The 14,007-nt window shown below is 41.3% G+C and overlaps 1 protein-coding gene across 1 annotated transcript in view; it reads left to right on the top strand.

Annotated features, from left to right (window-relative positions):
• CNTNAP2 (contactin associated protein like 2) overlaps positions 1-14,007 on the top strand; it is a 1,215,871-nt gene that overhangs the window by 1,085,366 nt on the left and 116,498 nt on the right. The window contains exons 18-19 of the mRNA XM_006088715.3: positions 4,158-4,394; positions 11,555-11,688. Of these exons, the coding sequence (XP_006088777.1) occupies positions 4,158-4,394; positions 11,555-11,688 (371 nt within the window). The remainder of the gene's footprint in view (positions 1-4,157; positions 4,395-11,554; positions 11,689-14,007) is intronic.

Here is a 14,007-nt window from a genome sequence, read left to right as displayed (position 1 = left end):
GTTGAAAAAGGAGATAGAGGAAGACATAAACAGATGGAAGAACATCCATGTTCTTGGATTGGTAGAATCAACATCATTAAAATGTCCATACTACCCAAAGCAATCTATAAATTCAACGCACTTCCCATTAAAATACCAATGGCCTTCTTCAAAGATCTAGAACGAACTCTCCAAAAATTCATCTGGAATAAAAAAAGACCCCGAATAGCTGCAGCGATCCTGAGAAAGAACAAAGTAGGTGGGATCTCAATGCCAGATATCAATCTGTATTACAAAGCCACTGTTCTCAAAACTGCCTGGTACTGGCACAAGAACAGACATATAGACCAGTGGAATAGAATAGAGAGTCCAGAAATTAGCCCGAACCAATATGCTCAATTAATTTTTGACAAAGGAGGCATGAACATACAATGGAGCCAAGATAGTCTCTTCAATAAATGGTGTTGGGAAAATTGGACAGATATATGCAAGAAAATGAAACTAGACCACCAACTTACACCATACACAAGAATAAACTCAAAATGGATAAAGGACTTAAATGTACGACAGGAAACCATAAAAATTCTAGAAGAATACAAAGGCAACAAAATCTCAGACTTATGCCAAAACAATTTCTTCACTGATACAGCTCCTAGGGCAGTTGAAACTAAAGAGAAACTGAACAAATGGGACTACATCAAAATAAAAAGCTTCTGCACAGCAAAAGAAACCATCAACAAAACAACAAGAAAACCCACCTCTTGGGAAAACATATTTGCCAACGTCATATCTGATAAGGGCTTAATCTCCAAAATTTATAGGGAACTCATACAACTTAACAAAAAGAAGATAAACAATCCAATCAAAAAATGGGCAAAGGATCTAAATAGACACCTTTCAAAAGAGGACATTCAGAAAGCCAAGAGACATATGAAAACATGCTCAAAGTCACTAATCATCCGAGAGATGCAAATCAAAACAACAATGAGGTACCATCTCACACCTGTCAGAATGGCCATCATCAACAAATCAACAAACGACAAGTGCTGGAGAGGATGTGGAGAAAAAGGAACACTTGTGCACTGCTGGTGGGAATGCAGACTGGTGCAGCCACTATGGAAGGCAGTATGGAGGTTCCTCAAAAAATTGGAAATGGAACTCCCATTTGACCCTGTGATCCCACTACTAGGAATATATCCCAAGAAACCAGAAACACCTATCAGAAAGGATATATGTAACCAGATGTTTGTAGCAGCACAATTCACCATAGCTAAGATCTGGAAACAGCCTAAGTGCCCATCAGTAGATGAATGGATTAGAAAACTGTGGTACATCTACACGATGGAATACTATGCTGCTGTTAAAAAGAAGGAACTCCTACCATTTGCAACATCATGGATGGAACTGGAGAGCATTATGCTAAGTGAAACAAGCCAGTCAATGAAGGAAAAATACCACATGATCTCACTCATTCATGGATAATAAAGACCATTACAAACTTTTGAACAATAATAGATACAGAGGCAGAGCTGCCTCAAACTGATTGCCAAACTGCAGTGGGAAGGCCAGAGAGAGTTGGGGGGCAGGAGGGAGGGGAGTAAGAGATCAACCGAAGGACCTGTATGCATGCATATAAGCATAACTAATGGACATAAGACACTGGGGGGTAAGGGAGGGTAGGGGTTTGTCAAGGGCGGGGGGGAAAAAAAGGACACTTATGTAATACCCTTTGTAATACTTTAAGCGAAAAATAAAAAAATAAAAAATAAATAAAAAATAAAAATAAAAAAATAAAATCCTTAGCTTTCTGAATGTCGCTTCATGATCAGCCTTGCTCATCTCCAGTTTATCTAACACATACTATTTACCTGTGGTTGGCCCGCTCCTCTTCTTCACCTTTACATAGTGACGGCCTCTGGCTCTTTGGGTCCTGGCTCCAATGTCTTTTCTCCCAGGAAGTCTTCCTAGGGCCCTGGAGACCAGGCTAGTGCCCCCAGTGTTGCAGGTCCCCCACTGTACACTCTGATCCTGTACTCACCACACTGCCTTCTAACAATGTCTGTTAGTTAAAGCACCTTCTAGACCAGCAGTCGCCAACTGGTGGTCTGTGAGGTCCGAAAGGTTGGCAACTGCCTCCAAGAGCTCCTTGAGAGCTTAGGATCTTCTAAGCAGCAAGATGGAGCTCTTAGCACATAGCCTGCCAAGAAAACCACAGAACACTCACCCTACACTCGGAACACACTCACCATGTGTCCAGGTTGTTGATGCATCTCCTCCACACCCACTGCTAGACAGAAAGCTCCTCAAGGGCGGTGATGCATTTCATGCATCTTTACAATCCAGTAAGTCATGCGGTGACTAGTGTGGATTAAGTGTATGTTTAATCCTGTGTTTGCCAACAAGGACACTGGCATTTTTGAGCAAAACAATTCTTAATTGTACAAGACAGTCCCACACATTGGAGGACGTTGGCAGTCCTGCCCCTGCCCACTAAATGCCAGTGGTACCCCCATCATTTGGACACCTTCCCATACACACATACATATACATGCACACACGCATGCACAGACACATGCAAATGCACACCCTCGCACATACACATGTGAATACATGCACACACATGCATACACGTTTGTAAGAGTTCTTGGGGCAGGGCGGCTCAGAGGAAAATAGTACTCCCCATAGTTGAGAGCCTGTAGCCAATTGAACTCTTTTTGCAACAACTCAGTGAGAAGCAGAACATGGTAGACTCTGCAAGAGTGCTAGATGACTTACTGGAGAATTGTATGTGTGTGGTGGTGTCAGGTGGGGTACAGGGTAGCATCTGTGCCCTCAATAAAACATGGCAACATGTCTTTGTAATATAACTAACTAATCTTTATCAAACATTTATCACATGTCCACGCACTGGGCTAAGTGTTATACTTTGGTAATTTAATCCTCATGACAACCTGTGTGGCCCCATTTTTCAGAGAAGGAAACTGAGGCTTAGAGAGTTTCAAGCCATAGACCAAGTTAGCACCCTTGGTTAGCATCAAGGCCAAGATTCATCCACAGGAGTCTGACTCCAGGCTTTGCTAGGCTATTTAACAAGAAGAAACTTCAAAATTCCCAGATGAAAGAACCCTTTTCAAGTGTGTCCCTCCTATTGATTATAATATAGAGTGCGTTTCACAAAATATATTCTGCGTAGTGTTAATTTAGTGGGATGAGAATAATGGGTTCCATGGGCAAAGAAGTTTGAGAAATGCTTTCAGAAGGGTATGTGTACAGGGCAATGAAACAGTAACTCCGAAAACCAAACAAGCCTCAGAAGGTGCCTCAGTGTTTCACAGTGAGTCCGGAGGTGATTTCAGAACATTCGGGATCAAACAGTGGGAAAAACTACAGCAGGAGCTGGTCTGCCAGGAAATGATTAAAAGCCAAGTAGTGCTGATTAGGCTACAGGAAAAGACTAATGAAGGGTTAGTGACCTTTCTTCTAATTTCATCATAACAATAAGTACAATTTATTATGTGCAGATTACTTAAGTATCTTTTGTAATTTTCACTATTACGATCTCCCTTTCACAGATAAAATACTGAGTCCTAGAGAAGCTGGTGACGTAGCTTCCCCTAAGGCCGCATAACTATTTAACGGCAATGCCGAATTTGAACCCAGTTCTACCATCATGTCTTGTGATTTGAAACACTATCCACAAAGCTTCCAGGACTTATGGTTTGCTCAGGGGCTCTGCGAGTGAGTGAATGTCCAAAGTGAAACCATCTCAAAGACTATCCCCGGGAAAGCCTTGAATTGGTGATTCATGTTACAACACCGCCTTCATTTCAGTGTATCTCTTCAGCCTAAATTAGTTATCTGGTCTGAGTACTAAACTGGAAGTTTCTTCCTGGCATGATTTACATTTCTTAATTGTACTATTATATTTTAAATTAACAGATCGCCACATTGTTGCATGATTCTTTTTTTTTTTTTTTTTGGATTTGTGTTGATGAAATGACATCCATCTGCCTAGAAGTGCACCCAGTCTGAGACCCTTTCTGGAGTCAGAGTGCGTCCTCGCTGAACTGCCTTAGCGGCCACTCCAAAACTAACAGTTGACCAGGGTTTAAATTGTTGGTGGTACCCACATCCAACCTCTCATTTTTCAATTTCCTCTTTCCTTTTCTTTTCAACAGATGTTGGTGCATTTTTTGAAGAAGGGATGTGGCTACGATATAACTTCCAGGCATCCGGGATCAGCGGCAAAGAATCGGGCAGCAGATCGGAGAGCTCACCGGATCCACAGGGCCCACTGCCAGACCTGGCCCACGAGGAGATTCGGTTCAGCTTCAGTACCTCCAAGGCGCCCTGCATTCTCCTCTACGTCAGTTCTCTCACCACCGACTTCTTGGCGGTCCTCATCAAACCCACCGGTAAGGACAAAGACAGCTAGCCGTTGACCTAAGTAGAGATGAGCTTTGAAGCAGTGAAATTAATTTTATATAAATCAATGAGTCATCCTGATTATGATAATGATCAATAGTTTCCTACAGAACATATAGATGTTCAGTAGAATAGAGAATCAGAGAAATTTGCATTCCTAACCAGTCTCCGGATTTCACATTCATAAAATATATCCCTGACATAAAGGTCGCTTAAAACAGGGGTATATTTACATTTATAATATTGGCACCATCTTGATCTCTAGATATGCACTGAGCCAAAGAGGGTCAGACAGGTGACTAAGACAGGCATCCTGGTGGCAATTTTGGGCATGGCCTTATGGCCTGACTTAGAAGTGTAAACCTTCCTAATGCATATAAACTTGAGATCTAAGACACCTACAGATTTAAGATCACTTTTTTTTCTAATGAATATATTTTAGGTGTATCAAGGAGCGAATCTCTCTAACTCATTTCCCAGAGAGCTTGTGTAGCTGGCACTGTGGAGGTCCCTCTCTCATCGTCTTGCTCTTCAGTGGTTAGGCTCTGCAGCCTTCTTTGATGGTGACTGCAGGTTGTAACATCTGAAAGATCAAGGTCTTTTTCCAAGGGAACCAAGAATTATTATTATTATTAACATAATTCAGCTCGAGTTTTGAAAAATAGCAAATTCTTCAACTTGTTCTTTGGACAATAAGTTTAAAAGATGGGTAAATAAATGCTAGGATTTTCCCTTTTAGAAATTATTCCTAAAGTTATTAGCCAAAAATTAGATAGAAATTTAGCATGAAGGTGTCCATCATGGTATTACCTCTAGGAATTCGAAAGGACTGAGAAGTTTAACTTGAGTAAAATTTTGGTTTGTGAAAGGGGGAATCACAATTTTATGCAATGTTATGTATCCATTAAGAATACTATTCATAAAGAGTAATTAATGGCATGGAGAAAAATATTTTAGCAGTATCATGTTAAACCAAAAAAAGGGGGGGCAAGATACAGTTTTGACTGTCCAATATCAGTCTAACTTTGTGAAAAATACTAGTATAGCCAGAAAAGCAACAACGTGAACCAGGTGTCCGTTTGGATGTTGGTGCTGCTCCTGAGTAATACTCTTCTACACGCGTCAGTGCCCACACTGAGCAAGGATCCCTGTTCTAAATAGCAAAAATAATACATGAGATCAGTGAGGAAGCAGAAGGAAAAGGGACATAGCCCCTGCTTTCCAAGAGTTCACGAGTTAAGTTTGCATCTCCTGGATCTGGCTAATAGATTTTTAATCCACTGATGTTGTCCACCTCAGTGGGCAGGGATGATGGTTCTCACATTTAGCTTGTCAAGAATTTAATGAACACAACCCAGTAGATGCTGTATTGTCTGCTTCTCAAGACATGGCCGTGCAAAAATGTGGTCCCCAACTGTATTTAGTAACTCAACAGCCAACACCCACCCTGAGAGCACACATGCTGGTGTTTGTGGGCATTCGTCACAGGCAAGGATTTTCATTTAATATCCATTGCAGGCAAGGGTTTTCATTTAATAGTAAATTGATTTAATATCAGTGGCTACCATGGAATGCTGCCCAAAGCATGCTAAGTGTTTCACATATATCCATTCCTTTAAACACACATCTTTGTGCCATAGACACTATTCTATCCCCTTTCTACAGGTGACCTGGGATACATAGGTTCAGTGCCTTGCACACCCAGTGGGTGATGGCAAACCCAGGTTTCTAGGCCCAGGTGCTGGTTCCAGGCCCAGAGCTCTGAGCTGCTCTCTCCACACTGCAGAGACCCCAGGACCCTCTCAGTGCATTTGCAAAACATAGCCAGCTGGCTTCTGTCAACTTATCACAAGGCCATCCTCAAACTGCTGATGAAAATGTGGCTTTTTACACTTTAAATACTGACTTTTTTATTAACTGAGATATAAAGCAAAAAATTTTAAGGAAGTCATTTAGGGGAAAAAATCAATAAGGACTATGCCAAAATAATTTTTTTTTAAACTAAAATGTCTTAAATTAATGTCTTGGCACCCCTCTAACTCGACATAGTCGAGCTGTGTTCTCTTCACTGTTCCCCAGAGGCAGCTCTTCCCCCAGTTCTGACAGTGCTCTGACTCAGACACCCAGACTCACAGCCTGGTATCATCCATGCACATTCCACCCTTCCCCATCTTGTGGGCCATCAGGCAAAACAGTCCTGTGGAGCTTGTGTTTGGGAGGCCACACCCAGCATCTTTAGCAGCACTCGCCTCCCATAGGGCTCCTGGGACCCCAATACCCCTTCATGGGACAGCAGGGCCCCTCCATGTGTCCACCAGGGTGCTCTGTCCCAATCCAGCTCTCTGCTTCCGGTCCCTTCCACCTTAACCTCCCACCACAGCCAGAGTGGGTCTTCCTTTATGCACAGTATCCCTATCATAGAAGGAGTAGTGCCTCCTTCTCCCCCCAAGACCACAGGAGAAATCCAAAATCCTGCAACCTTCCAACCAAGCCCTACCACCTGCCTCGTGGGGAAGAGCTCCGAGTGTGGAACCAGAATGCCAGGGTTTGAATTCAGAATCTGCCTTTGTGGGTTGTGAGATGTAAGTTTCCCATCTGTAAAATGCTGTCTGCCGCATAGGGTGTTGTGAAAATCAATGTGTAAAGCATTTATTGCATGTAAATGTTAGAGGTTATTATTATCCACATCCCCTGTCTTGTCACACATTCAGTGACAAAGGAATTTGTTCTACCCCAAGGGCTCTGTGGGCATCTGTGTTTCTGCCCATTACATTCCCTTTTTTGGAAAAGCCCCGTCTTCCTCTCTGGTCTAAGACCTGCCTTTCTTTTTTTTCTTTTTTTTCTCTCTTTTTTTCCCAATTACAGTTCACATTCAATATCAGTTTGTATCTGTTTCAGGTATACAGCTTGGTAGCTAGACAATCACATATTGTACGAAGTGTTCCTCCCGGTATTTCAATGTAGACCCAGGTCAAATCTCGTCTCCTTTCAGTGACGACTCCTTACTTTAAACTCCCGTTACTCTTATTTTCAATGTCATCTGCTTGGCACTTAGTGCCCTGTGTTGTTATCTGTCTTTGTTATAAGGACTCCCTGTCTTCCCAGCCCACAGTAGGTGCCAGTAGGTGAGTGTTTACGATGACAGTGGTGGCGACCAGGAGAGAGTAAATCTGGAAAGCACGTGAGTGGCGGCAGCCAGTGCAGGAGCAGTTCCTTAACGCTGCTGTCATGCCCTCAGGAGATGAACACTTACGAATATTTTATTTTAATGAACAAATATTAATATATCTCCCTATCATCATGTTGTACTTCTCTTGTGCTATTATTTGAAAGCAATCAATACAGCATTTGAACTTTATTATTCAAGAATATTGCTATTACGGTTTATAGATATTCATTATATATAATATAAAGATCCAACTCATCTTTTTTCTCAAAGCAAATAATTTCTGTTGCCATTGAGGAAAGCAGTTATAGACATCTTAAATCATATTTACAAAGTTCAATAAAGCAAGAAAAGAGAAAAATAATTTTAAAAAACCACAACTGAATACTGATTTGAATGAGCTGGGGAACTTAAAGGGACCAACAGCGGAGACAATAGAGAGGAGAATGTCCAGTTTTTTGCATAATTACTGGTCCCTCTGAGCTCTGGCCTTCAAAGGCAGAGCCGTCTTTTACTTCTCTCTGTCTTCCCAGACCCAGGCACAGCCTGGCACACACTGGGGAACTGGGACTGGTTGTATGAGAAGTGACTCGACACTTAGAGAAAAACAGCCCACTTTCAGACCCTGAAAAATTGGATTCAACAGTGCTTTGCATATCACTAAATAAATGTTTTCTGAAGAAATGAATAAATAAGTGATGAATGAATACAGCTACATGTTCAAGAAAGTTGGCTGAGATTATACAAGGTTAGAGCACCGGAAGCAAAGGGGAGTCAAGACAATCAACTTTCTGCATGTTGCTCAAATAACCACCTGCTCATCTCCTTCACTCTGAAATATAGATTATTTTTAATGCTGTTAGGATAAAGGAAAAATAGAGTAAAACACTGAAGAATGGGGAAGAGAAGCAGGAAAAGGAAGCAGCATATTCAAAGGTCCTGAGGTAGGAAGGAGAATTTAATTTCTAGGACATAAGAGAAGTTGAAGGTAACAAACGTTAAAAGTGAGAAGGTAAATGGTATGATTTGAAAATAAAGTAACAGGCAGAACTCAGATCAGACAGGGCATCATAAGGTACATTAAGAATGTATGTCTTGCCCTAACCAGTTTGGCTCAGGGATAGAGCGTCAGCCTACAGACTGAAGGGCCCCAGGTTCAATTCTGGTCAAGGGCATGTACCTTGGTTGCGGGCACATCCCCAGAAGGGGGTGTGCAGGAGGCAGCTGATCGATGTTTCTCTCTCATCAATGTTTCTAACTCTCTATCCCTCTCCCTTCCTCTCTGTAAAAAATCAATAAAATATATATTTTTTTAAAAATAATGTATGTCTTCATCTTATGAGCAACTGGAAGACTTAGAAGAATGTTAAGTAAGCCATTGAAAGAATCAATTATGCATTTTGAAAAGACCTCTCTGCAAAGAAAACGTGGGAAAGAAAAAAGCACAGAAGGAGGGAGATCATCATTCATTCATTCAATAAATATTTATTCCCCACACCTACCAAGTATCAGAAATTTACTCTACATTGGAATAATATCATAAATAATATATACAAAAGTCCTTGCTCTCATGAAACTTACATTTGAGCGGAAAAACACACAATAAATTAAGACAATATGTAGTACATTGTATTATAAGAACTATAATAGGAAAAAAAATAAGGCAGGAAAGGGAGGGCCTGGCCAACAGAAAGGAGTGGGTAAATTCTGCTTTTAATGAAAAAACCACAGAAATAATCACTAAGAAGATGATATTTGAGCAAAGACCTAAAGGGGGTGAGAAGTCAGCCAGACAGATAACTGTGGAGTGAGCATCCTAGATGAAAGAATCAGCAAGTGCAAAGGTCCTGAGGCAGGAACATGCTGGCTTCTGGAGAAACAGCAAGGAGGCTACAGTGAGCAAGGAGGGGAATAATAAGAGATTATGTCAGAAGTGATAGTGGAAGCTCATATAGGGCCTGGAGAGCCATTATGAAAACTTCCATTTTTATTACAGGTGAGATAAGAGGAAGGCATTGGAAGGTTCTGAGCAGGGGATCACTTGAAGTATCAGGTGGAGAGGAGACAGGTCTGTGAGGGGCAGAGACCAGGGTGGGGAAGGTGAGGGTAGGGCAGAAGCAAGAGGTTAGCGTGGAGGCTAGTACAGTAATTCAGGCCAAAGATGATGGTGGCTTGGTCTGGGGGTAGAAATGGTGATGATAAAAAGCAATAAGATTTGAGGTATATTTTGAAGAGCCAAGATTTGCTGACAGACCATATGAGTAATCTAGAAGGAAGAGGGGAGTTGGATCTTTTGGCAGGAGTAGCTGGAGGGATGAAGGAAAATGTGTGGAAAATTGCAGTGGAATATTTGGGGCGGGGGGTAAGATCAAGAGTCTGATTTTGAATCCATTGTGTTTGAGGTGTCAATAAGAGAATGGGAAGAGCAGAGAAACAGGGGACTCACCGAAGAGTGAGGTGAGGTCAAGTCAGTCACTGATATGGAGTGGCCAACACAAGGCACCAGGGGCGAGGGCCTCTGATGGAGCTGAGATAGCAGGGGAGTAGTTCTTATGTGTTTCACATGGGGCATTCTAAGCACCATGGAGCCCCTGTGGGTACAGAGATGAAGAAGAATGGGGCAATTTAGACACATTTCATAGATGAAAACCAACAATGTTTGATTGAAATGCTGTGAGCAAAGGGATCTAGAATAAATACTAAGGTAAATCTCAGAACCAGCGAAGGTTTATTGAATTCGCTTTGAAAGCAAAAATAGGAAATGCAATTCATTCTTGATCGTCCTAATGAACGTTTCTTTCAACTCTGGGAACTTGGCAGAATATTTTAAGTAGCACTTGTAATGCTGGAATGCCTAGATGAGGAAAGGCAGCATTTAGAAACTATTGCATTTATTTGTGTATATATAAGAGCATGAGAAATATCTGGAAGGTGATATGGCCAGAGAGTTAGAGTTGTTATCCTGGGATGGTGAGGTTTCCAATGACTTTATTTTTTTATTTCTGTGTACTAAATTTTAATTATTATGTTTTATTTCACAACTTAAAAATCAGAATATCAGTTTTGTTCCTGTAGAAGGTGCATGAAAGAGACCACAAGGAATCCATGAGGTGATTTGCAATTGGTCAGACTCCATTTTTTAACCTCAGAGATGTTAGCTATTAAAATGAAGATTCCAATTTGAGTGAAAAATGAAATAAAAATATTGGTCTTTAAAAATCATAAATAAGACATAAAAGTTATGTTTGCCATGCAGATTAATTAAAAACAGGATCTAGAATATTACATGAGTCTTCTTGAATATTGTTTGTCTTTATTGGGAAGAAAGAAGGAGGGAAAAAAGAATAATTCATCCAGTCAAAGTGAGCTTTCACAGAGGCGACCAGTACCCAGGGCCCGGGAAGCCCACCATTTCCTTTGTTTTGCATTTGGATTGAAGCAATCTCTAACCTCAAATAAAAGTAATTGCTTTGCTCCCTTAGTGTCAGCAAAGCCACCCCAAATCCCATATGTTTATCTTTTATAAGTTATGTTTGTTTTTAATACTGTATGCTCATGATTCTTTCATACGCCAAATGGCATGCTTTGCCGATGCTGTGAGACTGTCCCTGTACCCTGCATTTATTTTTTACTTCAGAGTATTTTGTGGGGCCTCCACATTCCTATATTGTATATATTTTCATTATTCCTTCCCAGGCACACTCCCATCTTGGATCATTTTATACATTTTGCTGCTTCAACTTTGAGATCATGGTCACTGATGGCTCACTGTTGGTAGATTGTAAACCCGAGGGTGCCAGGTGCTGTTAACCCTCATGTGCCTCGGAGCTAGTGACTCAGAATTCAGAATGGCAGATGTAATTGATGGACATCAAAGGAGGGAGCAGGGTTCAATGCAAACCTAAGTGTCAAGGATTGGGAGAAGTATTATTAAAATGAAACCTGGAAAAAAATTACTGAGTTTTTTTCCTATCCCTTATATAGGAAACTTACAGATTCGCTACAACCTGGGTGGCACCAGAGAGCCATATAATATCGATGTAGACCACAGGAACGTGGCCAATGGACAGCCCCACAGTGTTAACATCACCCGTCATGAGAAGACCATACTGCTCAAGGTATGCATATGTGTGCATATCAATTGTATATGATATAGTGTGATAACCTCTATAATACTTGGCCATTGGTTTTATTTGGTTTTGTTTTGGAGGTGGGGCAGATGGAAGAAATGCGTGCTCATACTTTCTCCTACAGATTCCTAATTAGTGAAGTAGAAAGATGCATAGTTCTTCTAGCAAAGACAACTGATGGTAATGAAATTTCATAGGGAGAAGCTAGAATAAATGTTGACTCTGTATATTCTCATAGCTTTCCTCCTGTGGTCCACACAGCCATCAGTCTACTGAAGCGGTTCTCAACCTGTGGGTCGAACGACCCTTTCACAGGGGTCGCTAAGACCATCGGAAAACACATATATAATTACATATTGTCTTTGTGATTCATCATAATTAATTAATTAATTATCTTCAATTTGTAATGATGAAAATAAACCCTGCATATCAGATATTTACATTACGATTCATAACAGTAGCAAAATTACAGTTATGAAGTAGCAACAAAAATAATTTTATGGTTGGGGGTCACCACAACATGAGGAACTGTATTAAAGGGTCGTGGCATTAGGAAGGTTGAGAACCACTGGCTACTGTTTTTATCCACGGCACCATCTTTTTCCTCCATGCGCTCAGATGTCTAAGGCTTAATGCATTTCCCAGCAAAGGCTACTGTGGTTTATCTGACCTATTTCCTTCACTCTTCCGACATGATATGCATAACTGTATTTTTTGTCTCTGTGGATGCTTTGTCTTAAAAATCTTCAGAACACAAACCTTCCACAGAATCTCAGACCCTACTTGTAGACTCTTAGCACACAAAGGGATGGTTTTATCATGACGCTTGAATTTTATGTCAGGTCCATTGTATTATCCCTACTCCTACCACCGATTTTTACAATAAAGAAACCAGCCTGGGAGGCACCATGAATAAAACATAGCATGAGGAGGTCTCCCTGGGAACCAAGCCAAAAGATCAAGGATGGGAACTGTCACTGCCTTCACTAGGAGTTCAGAATAGATACCTGTCGGCAGGAAGAACTGCGGGGATGCTGTTCTGTCAGTGGAGTGGAGTGTCATTTGGCAGGGGTTCAGCCGCCTCTCGGACCTCGTTCAGATTCGGCTACTTGCCGAGGGAAGTGCAGGTTGTAAGAAAAGGCACAGCCCTGTCTCTTTCTGAGCACAGGTGGATGTCAAATTCATAACTTGATATGGAGTTTATGCTTGGCCTATAGCCATCAATGCTAGAGGGTATTTTAAGGATAGGTCTTTCCTAGGAAAAATGACAACAGGAAGTTACAGCTTATTGTGCAGTCAAACGTAGTATAAATAAGGTGACTTCACAGTGACAGACAGAGTCTCTGTGCCTAGCTAAGTGCCTGGCACATAATAGGTCCTGCAAATTATTTACTAAGTAAACCAAGCCCATCTGTATCCATAACTCCTGATTCATAGCACTTTATCAACATTGTGTTTATTGGCTTTTCATTGGAGACATTCTCTTGTTTTAAACCATGCCATCTGTCATCTCTTTTGAAGTAAGTGATTTATCTTGCCATTTTACCATTGCAAAATAATATTAAAAGATAAAAAGAGCTCAGTAATTGGCTCTAAAGACAGTACAACAGAGGAGATCTGCCACAGCTGTAGACTCATGCAAGGCTAACCCTCACTCTCTCCAAGAAAACACCTGTTTATTAGGACTGAGCCCTATGGGTTGCAGAACCACAGGCAAAGATGAGGAGGGGGTGAGTGGGAGCAAAGGGTAGAGGGATAGGCTAAATAATTCCATTTCTGATATATTTCCCAAAATGAGAGTTTGGAGTTAGGGTAGATTAAGAAGGACTTCCTTCTGGTACATTTCATTAAATCCTGCATGCCCCACACTGGGGATTGAGCCCACAACCCAGGCATGTGCTCTGACCGGGAATCAAACTATGACCTCCTGGTTCATAGGTCAGTGTTCAATCACTAAGCCACACTGGCTGGGCTAACCAGCAACTCTTTAAGAACAAATATCAGCTTAATCAGCGGCAGTTTGCCACAGTGAATTAGAAAGGGACAGACTGTTTTCAGAACCTGGGGCTTTAGAGCCTGGAAAGCCAGGGAAATTCAGATAGTGGATAAGACAGACAGCCGAGAACCCAGGGAACTGAGGAGACTCTGGGAAGAGTCTATTCCCATTGCTCAGGGTTATTTGGTTGCCAGTAACCAAAGACCAATTCAAAATTCATTTGTAGGAAGAATTCCTGGAGTCAGTCCTGGAATTTAAGAAAGAGAAAACCAAAATTTTAGAAGAGATTCCAGGGGAGCGGAAGGAATAAA

This window comes from Myotis lucifugus, unplaced genomic scaffold, assembly GCF_000147115.1.
Source record: "Myotis lucifugus unplaced genomic scaffold, Myoluc2.0 scaffold_51, whole genome shotgun sequence".
In the NCBI taxonomy this organism is placed as follows: domain Eukaryota; kingdom Metazoa; phylum Chordata; class Mammalia; order Chiroptera; family Vespertilionidae; genus Myotis; species Myotis lucifugus.
Note: the sequence above shows the minus strand (reverse complement) of the source record. Positions and strands in the feature narration are given on the sequence as shown.